Source organism: Narcine bancroftii, chromosome 2 (assembly GCF_036971445.1).
Source record: "Narcine bancroftii isolate sNarBan1 chromosome 2, sNarBan1.hap1, whole genome shotgun sequence".
Taxonomy (NCBI): domain Eukaryota; kingdom Metazoa; phylum Chordata; class Chondrichthyes; order Torpediniformes; family Narcinidae; genus Narcine; species Narcine bancroftii.
Window position 1 is genome coordinate 47,205,920 of NC_091470.1, and position 16,903 is coordinate 47,222,822.

The window sequence follows — 16,903 nt, forward strand, 5'->3', positions numbered from 1 at the left end:
ATATTTTGCTGAAACTTAAAAAGGAACCAACAGAAACGTTAAGCAGCTGTTCAACTAAAGGTTTCAGCATGTCACAGCAGCTGTTTATTCTCAACTGAACAGTCAATGTCTGTAGATGAGCAACAACCAGTAAAAACATACACTTTTTCCACACTGGTAAGTAGCTATTAAAACTTTAATAACAAGATGTGGAATTAATGTTCTGACATTACATAATGGAAACATTTAGCTCTGTCTTCTAACGCTTGTGATTCAAAATGTAGAGCAGATTTAATGAGTGTCAGTGCTGAATGTGTGGTGAGTTTACTCATTTTAACATTTTATGACCAATATCCGAAAATGTCACAATCTCTGACAATTTTTCTGCAAACGAGATCTGTGTTTTATTTATTTGTTCACGCTCCTGAAAAGTTGAAATTATTATGCTGCACTAAAATCAAAAGGAATAGGGTAATTTTGAGTTTAAGGGGTAAATTAATGCATTCAAGTTCAATATCAAAGAATCTGGACTATAAAACGTATTATGAACCAAAATGTGAACATAAACTAACTAGAGATGCTAAAATAATGAAAAACTTGAATTTTGGAATTGAATATTCTCATTCCTAGTAATCACAAGTATTTATGACAATCATGAAGGTCAACAAACTGCAATTTTGCATGGGACGTTGTCTTGTATTGGCTTACTAACAGTTTTTCTGTGACTGCAATGTGTGAAAAGACATAGTATGCTATACATCAAATATTGGTTTACAAGAAGTGCATATGAACCCATTATTTTTTCAGATAAAGGGTATTTTAATTTGTCGTCTAAACTGGATTGAATTAAGTGCCATTCATGGCAATTAATTTTGCAGCTATATCATGTTCTTAAAGGTTGATATTAATTCATAGATACTCTGTCAGTTATTTAACCACTAATGGATTTTTAGACTATTTATCTTTCATAGTTGTACTGTGATTTAGTACTATTCAATATATCAATATGTAAGCAGTTGATTATAAAATAATTATAAATTATAACTGATTTGCAAACTGGAAAATCTTCCTTGCAATGAACTACAGCATTATTTTGACATTTATGTAAAGGGGAGCATATCCAACAGAATTTTCTCATAACCCTTGGCGAGTTTGTTTTGTCCACTTTTTTTATTCATTAAATTCCTGAATTTAAAGTTACTCAAATCATAAATCATGAGTAAATAGAGTCAAATAAAGGATGTAATTGCCAGCAATTAAATAAAAAACAATGTTGGAAAGCTTGAAAAATAACAATTAAGCTCCTGGATGCCGTCAGTTAACTTCCTTCCAAACCATTACAGTCGCTTGTATGTTCTACTTCTTCATAACAATGGTAGAATAGGAAACAGGAAGTGAAAATAGGTTGGAAAGTTTAGTTAAATTTGTGAACTATATATTGAGAATTGTTTTATTCTTAACAGATTTCTCTGTCAATTGTCAACTATAAACACCAAAGACATTTTGATCTCAATCCACTGGATGATAAAATTATTGGCCGTTTGATGATTCCCATCATTAATCTTTTTGCAGCTGATCTATTTCCCACCTGATGCATATGTTTTGAAATCATTTATGACATCATAAAAATACCAGTAACTGAAATATTTGCATCCCAATGTTTTGATGTGAAGCCTCCTTAATTTTAATGTTGCCTATGCTTTCAGCAATTGCACTATTTTCTTGGAATAGTGGAATTCTGTATGGTAATGCCTTGTGCAAATCTGAGAAGATACTTGCACATTGATTAGTACAGGATGTAAACTATATCTTTAATTGGTTTTCTTTTCAAATTCCTGGTGCCTAACTTGATAAATGCCATATAGATCCAAAGTGGTGGTAACCCATATCAAAGTTTAATCAGCTACAAAATCACAGTTTTAGAAACATTTAGTACATTGAAGTCTGCCACATAAAAAGAGTAACAGAAGTTAGACCTAGCCTCAACCTTGCTTCATTAGCTGAACATCTTAAACGTTGCCGAAGGCTAGAAAAGTGAAAGTTCAAAAACCCAAGGTTCTCTTCTTTCCCGTGATCCCTATGTGTTCAGATGTCAGGAATGGACCAGACTCCCCCTCCATAGGTGTTGTCTCAAATATAAAGAACAGAAAACACTAGCTTAACGTATGGAAAAATGACTCCCCCCCCCCCCCCCCCCATTGAAACCTGATCCTACAAAAATCACCACCTTTTGAAAGTTTTATGGGGGCTGTAGGTGAAAAAGTGATATTATTCTGACGTGATATTACTTTGCAGGCTACAATGATTTTTTTTAAAGCACTAATGAACAAAAAGCACAACTTCTGAAAAGTTACAGTGCGAGTGTTGAATGGTTTTACCCTATTTGAACTGTGGTGAGGGCTTAACTTTTATTAATATAGTCAGTTGATGACATTGGCTATTGTGTCGGAGGTTTAATTGTCAGAAGAAATAGCAATGATAATGTGTTTATTGTCACACACATAGGTTACACAATGTATATAGAACATGGAACAGGACAGGCCCTTGGCCACACATGTCTGTACTGAACAGGATGTCCAAAGTAAAAATCTGCTGTAGATATCCTCCATCCCCCTCATATTCATGTGTCTGTCTAGAAGCCCCTTAAACACTACTATTGTATCTTGCTTCCACCACTATCCAAAGTTCATGCCCTTTGAACTAGGCAACTTTCCTGATAAACCTGTAGCTTTTCCAAAGTCAACATCCTTCCTGTAATGGGTGACCAGAATTCCACACCGTATTCCAAATTCTGTCTAACAAAAGTTTTATTTAGCTACATTTCCTTCTTACTTTTATACTCCATATCCCACCCAATAAGGCCAAACATATCATACAGTGTCTTTATCACCCTCAATGGGTCATTTTCAATGAGCTATTAACATGGATCCTCAGATTCTTCTGTACATCAATACTTTTAAGAACCCTACTGTTAACTGTATATTTGACCTCCCAAGATTTCTCTGCCCATTTTTCTAGTTGATCTACTGTTTATTTTGCTGTGGTCTTTGATAACCATCTAATACTACTGACAATTGCACCAATCTTTGTATCATCTTTTGCACCCTCCTTTTTCATCGAAGTCATTGATGTACATCACAAACAGCATGGGTCCTAACACCAATCCCTGTAGACCATCACTGGACACAGGCCTCCAGGCCAGAAAACAGGCTTCCGTCAATACATCCTCTATGAGCCAGCCAATTTTGTATCTAAACTTAACTCCTCACAGATGCCGTGCATCTTCACCTCCAAATAAGACGACCATAAGAGACCTTGTCAAATGCAAGGCCCTATTCTCATCAATAATCTTTGTCATCTCCTCAAAAATAACTTGATAAAATTGTTAAGACATGGCTTACTCCTCACAAAGCCATGTAAACTGTCCCTAATCTGATCATGACTTTAGAAATGTGCATGAATCCTGTCTCCAAGTATACTTTCACTGATGTGATGTTTATCTGAATGATGCCTTTTTTCCCTCTTGAACAAAAGTACAACATTCAGCACTTTGGAACCTCTTCTGATGCTAGTAAGGATGCAAAGATCTTGGTTAAAGTCCTGGCAATCTCTCTCCATTTGACTCTTTCAATAATTTGGGGAATACCCCTTGAGGCCCAAGAGACAGGTCCACCTTAATGCTCTTCAAAATAGCCAACACCACCTCTTACTTAATCTTAAAATGCCCTAATACTTGAACATTCTCCACATTATACTCACTGAAATTGTTCTTGTCCTCCTTGGTAATCACTTAGTTCCTCGCCCACTTCCTCTGTCTCCAACATTTTTGATTCATCCTTCACTGGTCCTATCCCCTCCTTAGTCATCCTCTTATTTTTAATCTAAGTATAAAATGCCTTGGGTTTTTTAAATCTTACTCACCACAGCACCTCATAGCCCCTCAGCCTTCTTTATATCCTGCTTGAGTTGCCTTGTGTGGTTTTTTTCTTTTATTATTTTATTTATATTTTAAAATCAACATGAAATTCATCAATTACATAAAAGAAACTTAATCTTATTATCTGATGTTGATTTTGAATGAGAAAATTTTAAAAAAAAATGCCCTAACGCTCCCATCCATCCAGGAATAAAAAGAAAGAAAGAATAGAATTGATGAGAGAAAAGGAGATGAGAAAAAAAGAAAAAGATTTCATTGGATTCATCAATCTCCTGCCAAGGGACAAATATCTTTACTTACCCAGAATCCCAAGTGGTTCCCAGATGCATGGGGGGGGGGGGGGGGGTGGGGGTGGGCATCGTTGTCTTCTGCAGTCTTCGTATTCCTCCAGATTATGCCCCCACCAAATCATTCAGGGTTTTCCACAACCAAAAGCCCCGAATGAACTATGAAATGCAGAATCTGCTGAGAGCCAGATCATAGGCATTTAAGTCCAGAGATCCTGATCCTACAGAAGGAGCAGGTATGACCTGTGGAAGGCTATCTCCCCAGTGAAGTGGAGTTTCTGGATGAAAATGGAAACCATGAGGGACACCCGACAGCTGTGGCAGGGCCTAAATGACATAACCTGCTATAAAACAAAATCCAGTGTAGAAGGAAACAGCAAAGTTTCTCTCCCAGATGGTCAATGCCTTCTACACCTGATTCAACCTCAAGAACAAGAAAGAACCAACCCTGATTACACCCATGTCCCCTGATTATCCTTATCTGAGCATGATGTGCGGACTGCCTTCAGATATTGAATCCAAGGAAAGCATCTAGTCCAGGCAGAGTACCGGCTAAGTATTAAAAATCTGTACTGAACAATTTATCAACGGATTCCCTGTTATCTTCAACATCTTAATCTAGCAGGGCACTGTATCCACCTGTTTCGAACAGACATCAATCATAACAGTGACCAAGAAGAGTGTGATAACCCGCCTAAATGACTATTGACCAATGGCTCTCACATCAACAGTGATGAAATGTTTTGAAAGACTGGTGTTGAAGCATATTAGCTCCTGTCTGAGCAGCAACATGGATATGTTTCATTTCACCTATCAAAGCAATAGTTCTATAACAGATGCCATCTCACTGGCTCTACACAAATCCCTGAAACACCTGTTCAGCAAAGATGCATATATCAGGATGCTCTCTATTGACTACAGTTTGGCATTTTAACACCATCATTCCCTCAAAACTGATAATCAATCTCAAAGACCTGGGACTCAACACCCCACTGTGTAATTGGATCCTGGATTTCCTCACCTACAAGCCACAAACAGTGGTAAGAATATCTCCTCCACAATCTCCATCAGTGTGAAGTACCACAGAGCTGTGTTCTAAGCCCCCTTCTCTCTCTCTCACACACTCTCTCTCTCTCTCTCCCTCTCTCTAACTGTGTGGCTCAGTAAAACAACACCATCTACAAATTCACTGATTATATCATGGTAGTGGGTTGTATAAAAAGGAGCAATGTCAACATATAGGATGGAATTGAAAACTTGGATGAATGGTGCACCAACAATAACCTCACACTCACATCACCAAAACCAAGGAACTGATTGTTGCCTTCAGGAAGGGAAAACCAGATCATTGGGGGATCAGAGGTGGAGAGGATGAGCAAATACTTCAGAGTCATTATCTCAGAGGATCTTCCCTGGACCCAAAACACTAATGGCTTGGAAAGTGTGCTGACTGACTGCATTATGGACTGATATGGGGGAGCCCATACTCCTAAGTGTAAAACCCTACAAAAGGTAATGGACACAGCCCAGGACATCACAGGCAAAACCCTCCCCATATCAAAAACATCTACCAGGAACATTGCTGTCAGAGAGCAGGCACAATTTATCAAGGATCCACACCACCAGCGCATGCTCCGTTCAAGCTGCTACCATCAGGAAAGAGGTATAGGCTACACAAGACTCACACCACCAAGTTCAGGAACAGCTGCTCCCCCTCCACCATCAGACTCCTCAACAACAAACTCAATTAGGGACTCATTTAAGGACTCTTACTTTTCCACTTTTTTTTAAACTTTATTTAAAGATTTTATCACAAGAATAAAAAGAAAAATTACATTTAAAGAAAAGATAAAAAAAAGTAAAACAATAAGATTACAATACAACATTAGTAACCTAACTTAATTCCAACTAACCCCCCCCCCCCCCCCCATACGGCCACTAATAAAAAATAAAATCTATATAAAAAAAAACACCCTTCCCCCCCAAATAAAGAGTGAAGAGTTAGTAAAATTAATAAAATTATATATATATATATATATATAAACACTCACCTACAAGAAAAATAATAATGAAAAAAAAGAATCATCAAATCTAAAATATCACACTTAAAAACACATTTAAGTCAAACTTAATTGCATGTACTTAACAAATGGAGTCCACTTCAGCTTATAAAAAGCCATCTTATCTTGAATTGAGAAAGATATCTTTTCCATAATTAAATAGGATTTCATCTCTAAGCACCACCTATCCAAAGTTAATATATTTCTATCTTTCCAAGTAAGCGCTATACATTTCTTGGCCACCGCTAAGGCTAAATAGATAAAAGAAATCTGATAATCATTTAATCCTAAGTCAATTAATGATTGCATATTCCCTAATAAAAATATATCAGGATCTAATACAACATAGATATTATATAAACTATTAAATATAGATTGAATACCTTTCCAAAACTGTTGCAATCGGTCACAAAACCAAACAGTATGTAAAAAAGTATTAGCCGTCTGATCACAGCGAAAACAACAATCTAACTTACTAAGACCAAATTTTTTTTATTTCTCTGGTGTTAAATATAATTGATGTATAAAATTATAATTAATCATCGCTAATCTAGCATTAATCAATTTCCGAATACTATTTTGACAAATTTCCATCCAGGCTTCTTCAGCTATTGTAGAACCTAAATCTTTTTCCCATTTCAACTTATCTTTATCCCAATCTTTCTTGCTTTCATTTTCTTGTAAAATACAATATAAATCAGATATATACCCCTTTTTTGGTATTGAAAGCACATATTTCTCAAAACTAGTTTCAGGCAATAGAATCATATGCCGACCAGATATCTGTTTTACAAATGATCTTAACTGATAATACACAAATACAGAGTTTCCACTAATACCAAATTTCCTTTGTAGTTCCTCAAAAGAACAAAAACATCCTTCGAAAAAACAATCTGATAAATTTTTTATTCCTTTCCTTTCCCATTGTTTTAAAATGATATTGGAGACTGTAAAAGGAACAAGTTGATTATTATATAATGGCAATCGCCCAGACCACTTATTTTTAAGCCCCAATTTATTAAGTTTACTCGTCCATAAATTCATTAAATGTTTCAATATTTGTACACATAAGTTCGTAATAAATTTTTATTCCATCGAAACAAAAATTCATGTGGAAATTTTTCTAAAATGACTGCCATTTCTATCTTTGCCCAACTAGGCGGATCCTCCATATTTATTAGAGCACTAAGAAATTTAAATTGAGCTGCCTCATAATAATATTGAAAATTTGGTAATCTTAAACCTCCAAATTGAAAATCCCACATCAACTTTCTCATTGCTACCCTCGGAAATTTTCCCTTCCATAAGAATTCTCTAACTCAGGGGTGTCAAACTCAAATTCACGGAGGGCCAAAATTAAAAACTTGGACTAAGTCGAGGGCTGAACTAAATATTTATTGAAAATTTTCAAAAACATCTGCATGTTTTCTCTTCTTTCAACAAATGTAATGTCAAACTTTTTCTTATTAAAATAAATGTTTAATAATAGTTTTGGATAAACTCTTTCCAGAAGCATTAACAAATGAGAAATAAAATATTCAATAAATAATATTTCTCCATAGAGGATTTGTCAAATGTTGCTAGTGTGCTGTCGAATAGTAAAATCTGAGGGCTATTGAGAATGTGGGAGAATAACAGGATTCCTGAAACAATCAAATGGGTGACTGATTGTGGGCATGAACTCTCGCAGGGTTATTTGCCATGCCCTTTTTCCAGTGGTACAGATATCCTTTGATTTACACACTTTTCAAGTTTTATGCCTAATGAGCTTGTATCCAGGTGCAGGACCATTTTTAACCAGGAATATATTTATCACTGTGACATGAAACTATTGGAAGATCGTTTTATCCTGAGATTAAAGTTCATAATACTTACTCAGGCCTGTGTGCGGGAGGGCAGGGTTTGCGGGCGATCGGGTTGGACAACGACAGTGCGGGGGCATCGGCTCTTGCTGCAGGGCGGCATCTCGGCGGATCAGCGGCCCCGTCACCGTGAGTCGCGGGTCGGCTTGCGGCAGGGCGGAGGAGTGAGCAACGGTCCTGGCGAGGTCAGGCCCGAGGCCTCCGGTTCCGGGCACTGGGAAGCGACCTTCGCTTCCCCTGACACCGGCCAGGCCCCAAAACCAGAGTCCACGGTGAGACCCTGCAACGTAAACAGAGGAGGTGGGGGCGATTAGCGGGCTGATGCCAATGCATTCTGGGATTTATAATATTAGCTGTGCATGCGCTATACTGGCGCGGCGGCCAGCGGGCCACCTCTAATACATTTTTGAAATGATCTTGCGGGCCAAATATAATTATATCATGGGCCAAATTTGGCCCGCGGGCCAGAGTTTGACATGTGTGCTCTAACTGCTTTATATAAATCCTTAAAAAAACTTTTTTTTTAAAATAAGGAATTGATTGAAATAAATATTGTATCCGAGGAAAAATATTCATTTTTATAGTATTAATCCTCCCTAATAAACCTAAAGGTAAATCCTTCCACCTAATCAAATCTAATTTAATCTTTTTTATTAAAGGAAGATAATTAATTGAATATAAATCTTGATATTCTGTATTAACATTAATTCCTAAATATTTAATTTGTTTAGTCCACTTCAAATTTGTAATATTTTTATATCTTGAGTAATCATCTTTACAAATTGACAAAATTTCACTTTTGGCCCAATTTACCTTATAACCCGATAATTGACCATAATTTGCTAAAGATTCTTGAATTGCTGGTAAAGAAATATCAGGATCCACCAAGTATAATAAGACATCATCACCAAATAAATTAATCTTATATTCCTCATTCAAAACTCTCATACCCTTAACATTTTCATTTTGACATATTAATTGTGCCAAAGGTTCAATAACTATAGCAAATAAAGCAGGTGACAACGGACATCCTTGTCTAGTAGACCTTGTTAAATCAAAAGATTCTGAAATCTGCCCATTGGTAGCAACTCTAGCCTTCGGACTATTATATAAAGCCTTTATGAATCCAATAAACGAGGAACCAAAGCAAAACTTCTCAAGTACTTTAAATAAAAACTTCCATTTCACTCTATCAAAAGCCTTTTCTGCATCTAATGAAACTACTATTGGATAATTCATTTCAGATTTAGATTTATTTATCAAAGTAATTAAACGCAAAATATTATCAGATGCATATCTATTTTTTATAAATCTTGTTTGGTCTTTATGTATTATTTTAGGTAAATATTGAGCTAATCTATTAGCCATAACTTTAGCTACAATTTTATAATCTACATTTAGCAATGATATTGGTCGATAAGAATAAACCTGTAAAGGATCTTTATCTTTTTTTGGTACAACTGTAATTATTGCATTAGAACAAGATTCAGGTAGTTGACAAGTTTTATAAATTTGCTGTATTACATCCTTATAAATAAAAGATATATCAACATAAAAAGTTTTATAAAATTCTATAGAAAACCCATCTTCAACAGGTGCCTTTCCATTTGGCATATCTCTTATCGCCATTTCAATTTCATTTTCTGTAAAAGATTTATCCAACTCTTGTCTATCTTCTTGATTCAGTTGTGGCAATTTAATATTTTTCAAAAAAGAATCTATTGCATCTTCAGTTACATCTTTACATTCAGAAGTATATAATTTTTTATAAAAATTACAAAATTCCTCATTAATTTTGTTTTGTCTAAAAGTAATACCCGATTTCTTTCTAATTGCTGGTATAATCCTAGATAATTGTTCCTTTTTTAACTGCCATGATAAAACTTTATGAGCTTTCTCACCCCATTCATAAAACTTATGTTTAGTTCGATTCATTAAACATTCAAACCGATATGTTTGTAATTCATTATATTTAAATTTTAAATTAGTTAACTGATTCTTTTGCATTTCGGTAGCATTTTTTTGAAATTCCTTTTCAATAACAGTTATTTTTTTCTCTAAATCTTCAATCTCTCTGAGTCTCTTTCTTTACTTTAGAAGCATAACTAATAATTTGACCTCGTAAAAAAGCTTTCATTGCATCCCATAAAACAAACTGACTACAAACAGAATTAATATTATTACTAATAAAAACCTCAATTTGTTTTTTTTAAATAACTAATAAACTCTGGTTTTTGTAATAGCATAGTATTAAATCTCCATCTTGGAGTTCTCTGAACATCTTGTGAACTCTGGTATTCTAATAATAGTAATGAATGATCTGAAACCAACCTAGCCTTATAATCTATGGATATAACCTTATCCTGCAAATGTGTTGAAATTAAAAAATAATCAATTCTTGAAAAAGAATTATGGCGTGAGAAATAAAAAGAAAATTCTTTCTCTGTAGGATTAAATCTCCGCCAAAAATCAACTAAATTCAAATCTATCATCATATTAGTCACTTGTACTGCCATCTTAGATTTCTTAATTGCTCTTGGATACTTGCCAAGTAAAGGCTCCAATACCACATTTAAATCCCTCCCAATCATCACATTAGAATTTGCTTGTCCAAGTAATAAAGACATATCCACAACAAAAGCTATATCCTCAACATTTGGAGCATAAACGTCAAGCAAAGTCCAAGCCTCATTAAAATTTGTACAATTCAATTTTAATAATCTTCCACCATTTTTTTCTTCATTCTGTAACTGAAATGGTAGATTCTTGTGCACCAAAATTGCCACTCCTTTTGCCTTTGAATTAAATGAAGAATAAAAAACTTGTCCAACCCATTCACGTTTAAGTTTCAAATGTTCCTTATCTGTTAAATGAGTTTCCTGTAAAAAAGCCACATCAACTTTTAATTTTTTTAAGTAAGCAAGTACTTTCTTACGCTTAATAGGATTATTTAAACCCTGAACATTAAAAGAAGCGAACTTTAACTTAGACATTTCTTACAACAACGCAAACAAACAAAAAAAAAGAAAAAAAAGAGAAAAAAAACAAGAAAAGAGGAAAAAAAACCCTCCCCTTATCCCCTCTTAAACTACAAGAAAAAAAAAATATTTTTTCTTTAAAAAGAAATAATGTAAAAAAACTTTACTCCTAAATCCAAAAATTAGTAAAAAAAAACAGGTAAGAGGTTACAACTACCTCCTCCTGTCTTAACCGCACAATGCAGTAACTCCCACAAAATATTGGGTGTGAGATAACTCACACGTAGCTGACAACTTCTGGAAAATAATGCCCACCCAGCTCCCTCTCCCAACACCCATTTCACATTAAACCATCATCATTATCTAAAATATTCTCAGAAAAAAAAAATTTTTTTTTAATCAGCTTTGTCACTCCGACCACCATTGCTTCCATTTCTTCTTGAAATTTGACTCCCATCTTGCATCTCCACTCTTTTTGGAGACCGTGGGGGACTACGTCATTCCTGAAATTGCGTAATTGGTAACGATTGAGCAAAGTCCATAGCTTCCTTAGGGTTATCAAAAAATTTTGGTTGATATCCATCTTGAAAAATCTTCAATACTGCAGGGTATCTAAATGTTGCTTTATATCCTTTTTTCCATAGCACTTCTTTCACAGGATTAAATTCACGTCGTTGAGACATAACTTCTTGACTTAAGTCCGGATAAAAAAAAGACATGATTGTTCTGAACCATCAAAGGAGATCTATTTTGTTGCGCATTTCTAATAGCCACATGTAAAATTGTCTCTCTATCATAATAGTTTAAACAACGAACCAGAACAGGTCTTGGATTCTGTCCTGAAAAAGGCTTTCTTCTCAAAGCTCTATGAGCACATTCCAATATTAAGCCCTCCGGGAACTTATCTTGTCCTAACACTTGTGGAATCCATTCAGTAAAAAATTTTCTCGGATCTGGTCCTTCTATATCTTCTGGCAAACCAACAATTTTTACGTTCTTCCGTCTAGCCTGATTCTCCAAATAGTCAACCTTTTTCGCTAAATTTTTATTCTGGATTTGTAAAGTTTCAATTGTTTTATTTACGTCTTGTAATTGATCTTGTACCTCGACTATACCTTGGTCACAAACATCAAGTCTTTCATTCGTTTCAAGCTTAAAAGCTCCATAATCAACCATCTGTTGAGTATTAATATCCACCAAGGTATTAAGCTTAGTGTTAACTTGAACTAAAGATTTACCTATCTCTTTTATTGAAGAAGATAACTTAAATTCAAGATTCTTAATAAGCATATCAACTGGAATAGATTCAGGTACAATAGGATCCTGCTGTTTCTGAATAACCAAAGCATCTTCTATTCCTTCCCTTAGTTTAACTGCTTTTCTTGCAGTATGACTACGTGTAGAAACCCCTGCCACAACTTCCTCAGCAGTATCAGAGGACTGATAGTCAGGGTTATCCTTAACCCATATTGTATCAAGAGCCTTCGTTACATCAAAATCTATTGAAGCCTTCATAACTGGTGGTGCATTTCGCAGCGCCACCGCTACATCGATCAGTGGACGTCTCTTTAAAGTCGGGTCTTCAGCTGGCGGCGTCCCAGCTGTTCCAACTATCAAAGGTTCAGTGACTGCACTCATAGCTGGCGTTGATTGAAGTACACGCGTCTGGCTACCCCTTTGTTCCAAAGGCTGCCGGGCGCCATCTTTAAAGAGCCCTACCAGTAAAGAGCGGAGCTCCGTTGCCGAGTCTTGCACTTCTTCTCCTGGATCCATTCCACGGTGAGTCCTGGGTTCTTGTAAACAGGTAGGCTCAGATAACTTAGGGAAATACAGTTTCTTAGCGATCTGTTGTCTTTTTTTTAACAATTGTACCATTAGGAGCTCATTCAAAACCTCTAACTATTTATAAACTTTTTAAAAAGTTTTAACGGGCACTTATAGACAAAATAATAACACAGTCAGGAGAGGACTGGAAGGCACGTCTATTCCTTACGCCATCTTGCCACGCCCCTTACTTTTCCACTTTATTGTTTTTATTTTCTCTCTGTATTGCACAGTGGGTTGTTTACATTTCTTTATTTGTTTACATGTGTACATTGTGTAGTTTTTTTTTTGCACTACCAATAAGAGATCATTTTGCTGCGCCCGCAGGAAAAAGAATTTCAGGGTTGTATGTGATGTCATGTATGCACTCAGATAATAAATCTGAAATTTTAATACTATCTGATTTGTAGCTTCCTGAACCTCATTTTTCTTCTTGAATAAATTCATGTCCTCTCTCATTACCCGAGGTTCTCTCATCTTGCCATCCTTAGCCTTGCTTTGCACTTGAACACGCCGGTCCTAATTGGTTGGTCCTTAAGCAATTGCTACATGTTGGCCGAGGACTTTCCCAATAATGGTTGTTTCCAATTAACTCCCCTTGCTCTTGTCTAATAATCAGAATTCTTGCTGCTGCCAAGCAGGTATTTTGTAAAAGAAAACTCCAATGGTTTAAATCATCGTCTGAAGAGGGCACACAAAATCATTAAGGACCCCTTCCAGCCTGCTCACAGTATCTTTCAGCTGCTCCCATCTGGGAAGAGATACAGGAGGATCAGAGCCAGCACCACCAGGCTGAGGAACAGCTTCTTCCCCACGGGCAATGAGAATGCTGAACAACCAAAGGAACTGCTCACACTAACCATCCGAAACTCTCATATTCACAAAACAATATTTGTTTATTTATTTTTATGAATGGAATACTTGTCTGGCATGTGTATTGTTTGTCTGGTTGTGTATGTTTTGCACTGATGACAGGAGAACATCAGGTTGTACTTGTACAATCAGATGACAATAAACTTGATGACTAAATTACTATACAGAAAGATGAATAATCAAATATTCACAGTTCGAGTAGTTTTAAAAAACTTTTTAATGGTGTAGTCAGGTCTATAAGTGGTGCAGGAGTAATTTATGATTGGGATAGAAAGGGGAAGTACAAACATCTGATAGCCATTGGAAAGAAAATTTTCTTGAATAGAGAGTTGTGTTTTAGGATTCTGTATTTCCTACTTGAAGAAATCGGTGAGAAGAGGTTGTGACCAGGGTGATGGGGGTCCTTTTTTGATATTGGCTACCTTCCTGAGGGAGAGCCTCAAATGTCTTCAATGGGTGGGAGGTCAGATCCTGCAATGGGCTTGGATATGTTTGCTACCTTCTGTCATCCACTGCACTCCTGCTTTACACAACAGAATTTGGAAATAACAGAGAGCTTCTCAAGTTCCTTTCTCTGCAGCAAACTAACAAGAAGCAGATGTGAAACTCAATCTGAATTCCTCTTTCTCTACATGGTGACCTGGTGTTGATTGTGGTGTAAATCATTCCATGATGGTCTGGCATCTATTTTGAATGATGAAAACACAAATTTATTGCTCATTCTTCCACTTTATCCTATCAGGTCTCTGCATTAAAATTGCACCCAGTGTTGAATAAAGCACTCTAAACATGCAAACAATGCGTAACAATATGTTCCATTGAGTTTCAGAATTTTAAAAATTATTTGTTTGTACTCCAGAAAAAGCAAAATACAATGTTCTTTTACTGGAATATTGTCAGTGGAGGGACTGATGAGGTGATGAGAACACAATTAACAAAGCAATATTGATCAATTTAGCCTCAAGTATGTTCTCGTGTATAGCTGTAGAATTACAATAGCGGGAGAAGGTAATTTACCAATGCCCTCATGGCCTTTACTGATTTGATCGGTTTAGCCTGGGAGGGAGGGGGGAGGAGTCTTGCAAAAGGCCTGAGTATCCTAAAACAAGTAAAGGGAAATCATTAATGTTTCTGTTCCTAATCTATCTCAAACTTCCAGCAACAGTTCTTGCTGAGAAACTCCATGTCACAAATGCTGCCTGGCAGGGCCTCACACAGGTTGGTTTGCTGTTCATGTGGTCCACCAGATTTTGTGCCACAGCTGTCTGTGACCTGCTGAAGGCTGAGAAGTCCCTTACACGCAGGACGAAACCATGGTGTGCAAAATCAGCGAACCCTAGGTGAAACTGATACAAGTTTCTCTCTGCAGCATTTCTGCATGCAATGTGATTTAGATGTCACTATTTCACATTTAAAATGTTTTTGTTCTGTTTGAATAGTTTGCGGATGTGGTTAAACAAGAAAATCTGCAGATGTCGGGGTCGAATGCAATAGGTGAAAGTGCTGGAGAATCTCAGCAGGTCAAGCAACATATCCATGAGAAGTAGAAGGCAGTTCACATTTTGAGCCCCAGCCTTTCAACAAGAATGTGGGCCAGGTCCAAAACATTGATGACCTTTTACTTCCTATGGATATTGTGTGAACTGTTGAGTTCTTCATCATTTTTGTGTACTGCAGATGTTGTTTTAGATAGAACAAGGAATGCTTTAAAATGTATTTTCCTTTAAAGAAAACGTTCCTTCAAGATTTAGAGAGAGACTTTCATTTGGTGATTAGATGCTGATTAATCAAGCAGTATGATAAGCCAAATCTGTTTTTACTTAAAGGCTATGATTTAGTAAAAGTATCCCACATTGCATTACTTTGCATAAACCCCTCCTCCTGTGAGCTGCTGTTATAAAATGGACAATTGACAATCTTTTCTGAATAACTCCATTTTTCCATCACAATCTATAGAAAATATGAACAGCTGCACAGGAATAACAAAGTAAAGACTTTATAAGCACATGCAAACATGCAAAGCTAGAAAATAAAGTTGAGAGCAAGTGAAGCTGAAATTTTTTAGTTTGCAAGTCTATAAATGTTGATGTTTGCAAGTGGTCTTGAATCAAGGTCTTCTGATTAAATTGATCTTATCTTCAATATCACAATGAAAAGAACTTAGTTGCTTTATAGGTAAGCCCTTCTTCTTGTTTTAATTACTCTTCCAGAATGTTTTCCAAGTGTTAACCATGCTAAATTGTTTCTTAATATAATTAAGTGCTCATTCATGCATATTAACAAATGGCTCTTTAGTTTATGCAGTCAATTAAATACTGGGGTATGTTAAAGCAATTTTTCAGACGTGTCATTTTTAAAGTTAGCAGTTCTACTATCCTTAACAATGTTTGTTATAATATTTGAGCATATTACACAGGCTTAGCCATTGCATATTCTTTACATAAATGTATTGAATTCTATTTCATAATTTTATCTTTAAAAGCAATACAGTTGCTCTTTTCAATTGCTCAAAACATTATTACATTTATCTGCAACTGAGTTTCACACATTTCCAACTGTACATATTACTGAAAAAACTGTGAATTCAAATTTATTATCATCTGATTGTACAAGTACAAACCGATGAAATTGCATTCTTAGGTCCTTGGTGCAAAAGCTAGCAAACACACATCCAGACATAACACATACTGCATATGGATCATTTATCTGAGTGTGTTTTTATATATATTTATGGGGAGAGATGTAATTTCTACAGAGTCAAGTCAAAATGTTTTCAAGTAACCTTGAATAAAATTTGGGAAGTGTACTTTAATTACATGTGAATTGTTTGATCGCAATAAAGGAAAAAAAAAGTGTCTATGTCTCAAACATTGTGGAGGGTACTGTATGTGTGTTTATATAAATATATATATATATCTCTCTCTCTCTGTACATAAATGCATACATACACATATCTATATATAAATATAAAATGTGTATGTATGCATATAAACATACAAATGTATCTATATATGTGTGCATGTATGTTAGTGTGTGTATGTTAGTATGTTATTGTGCATGTGTGTGTATATTTTAGGGTATGTATGTTTGTGTGTGGAGATAT

The 16,903-nt window shown here is 35.7% G+C and overlaps 1 protein-coding gene across 6 annotated transcripts in view; it reads left to right on the forward strand.

The window, feature by feature from the left end:
• Positions 1–5: 5 nt before the first annotated feature.
• LOC138753496 (5'-3' exonuclease PLD3-like) overlaps positions 6–16,903 on the forward strand; it is a 62,802-nt gene continuing 45,904 nt past the window's right edge. For 4 of the 6 annotated variants that reach the window (XM_069916576.1, XM_069916579.1, XM_069916581.1 and 1 more), the window contains exon 1: positions 6–156. In XM_069916576.1, coding sequence (XP_069772677.1) covers positions 106–156 — 51 coding nt within the window. In that variant the 5' untranslated portion in view covers positions 6–105. Of the gene's footprint in view, positions 157–12,491; positions 12,883–16,903 lie in introns of all 6 variants that reach the window. The other 2 variants (XM_069916577.1, XM_069916578.1) reach the window with 2 other exon arrangements.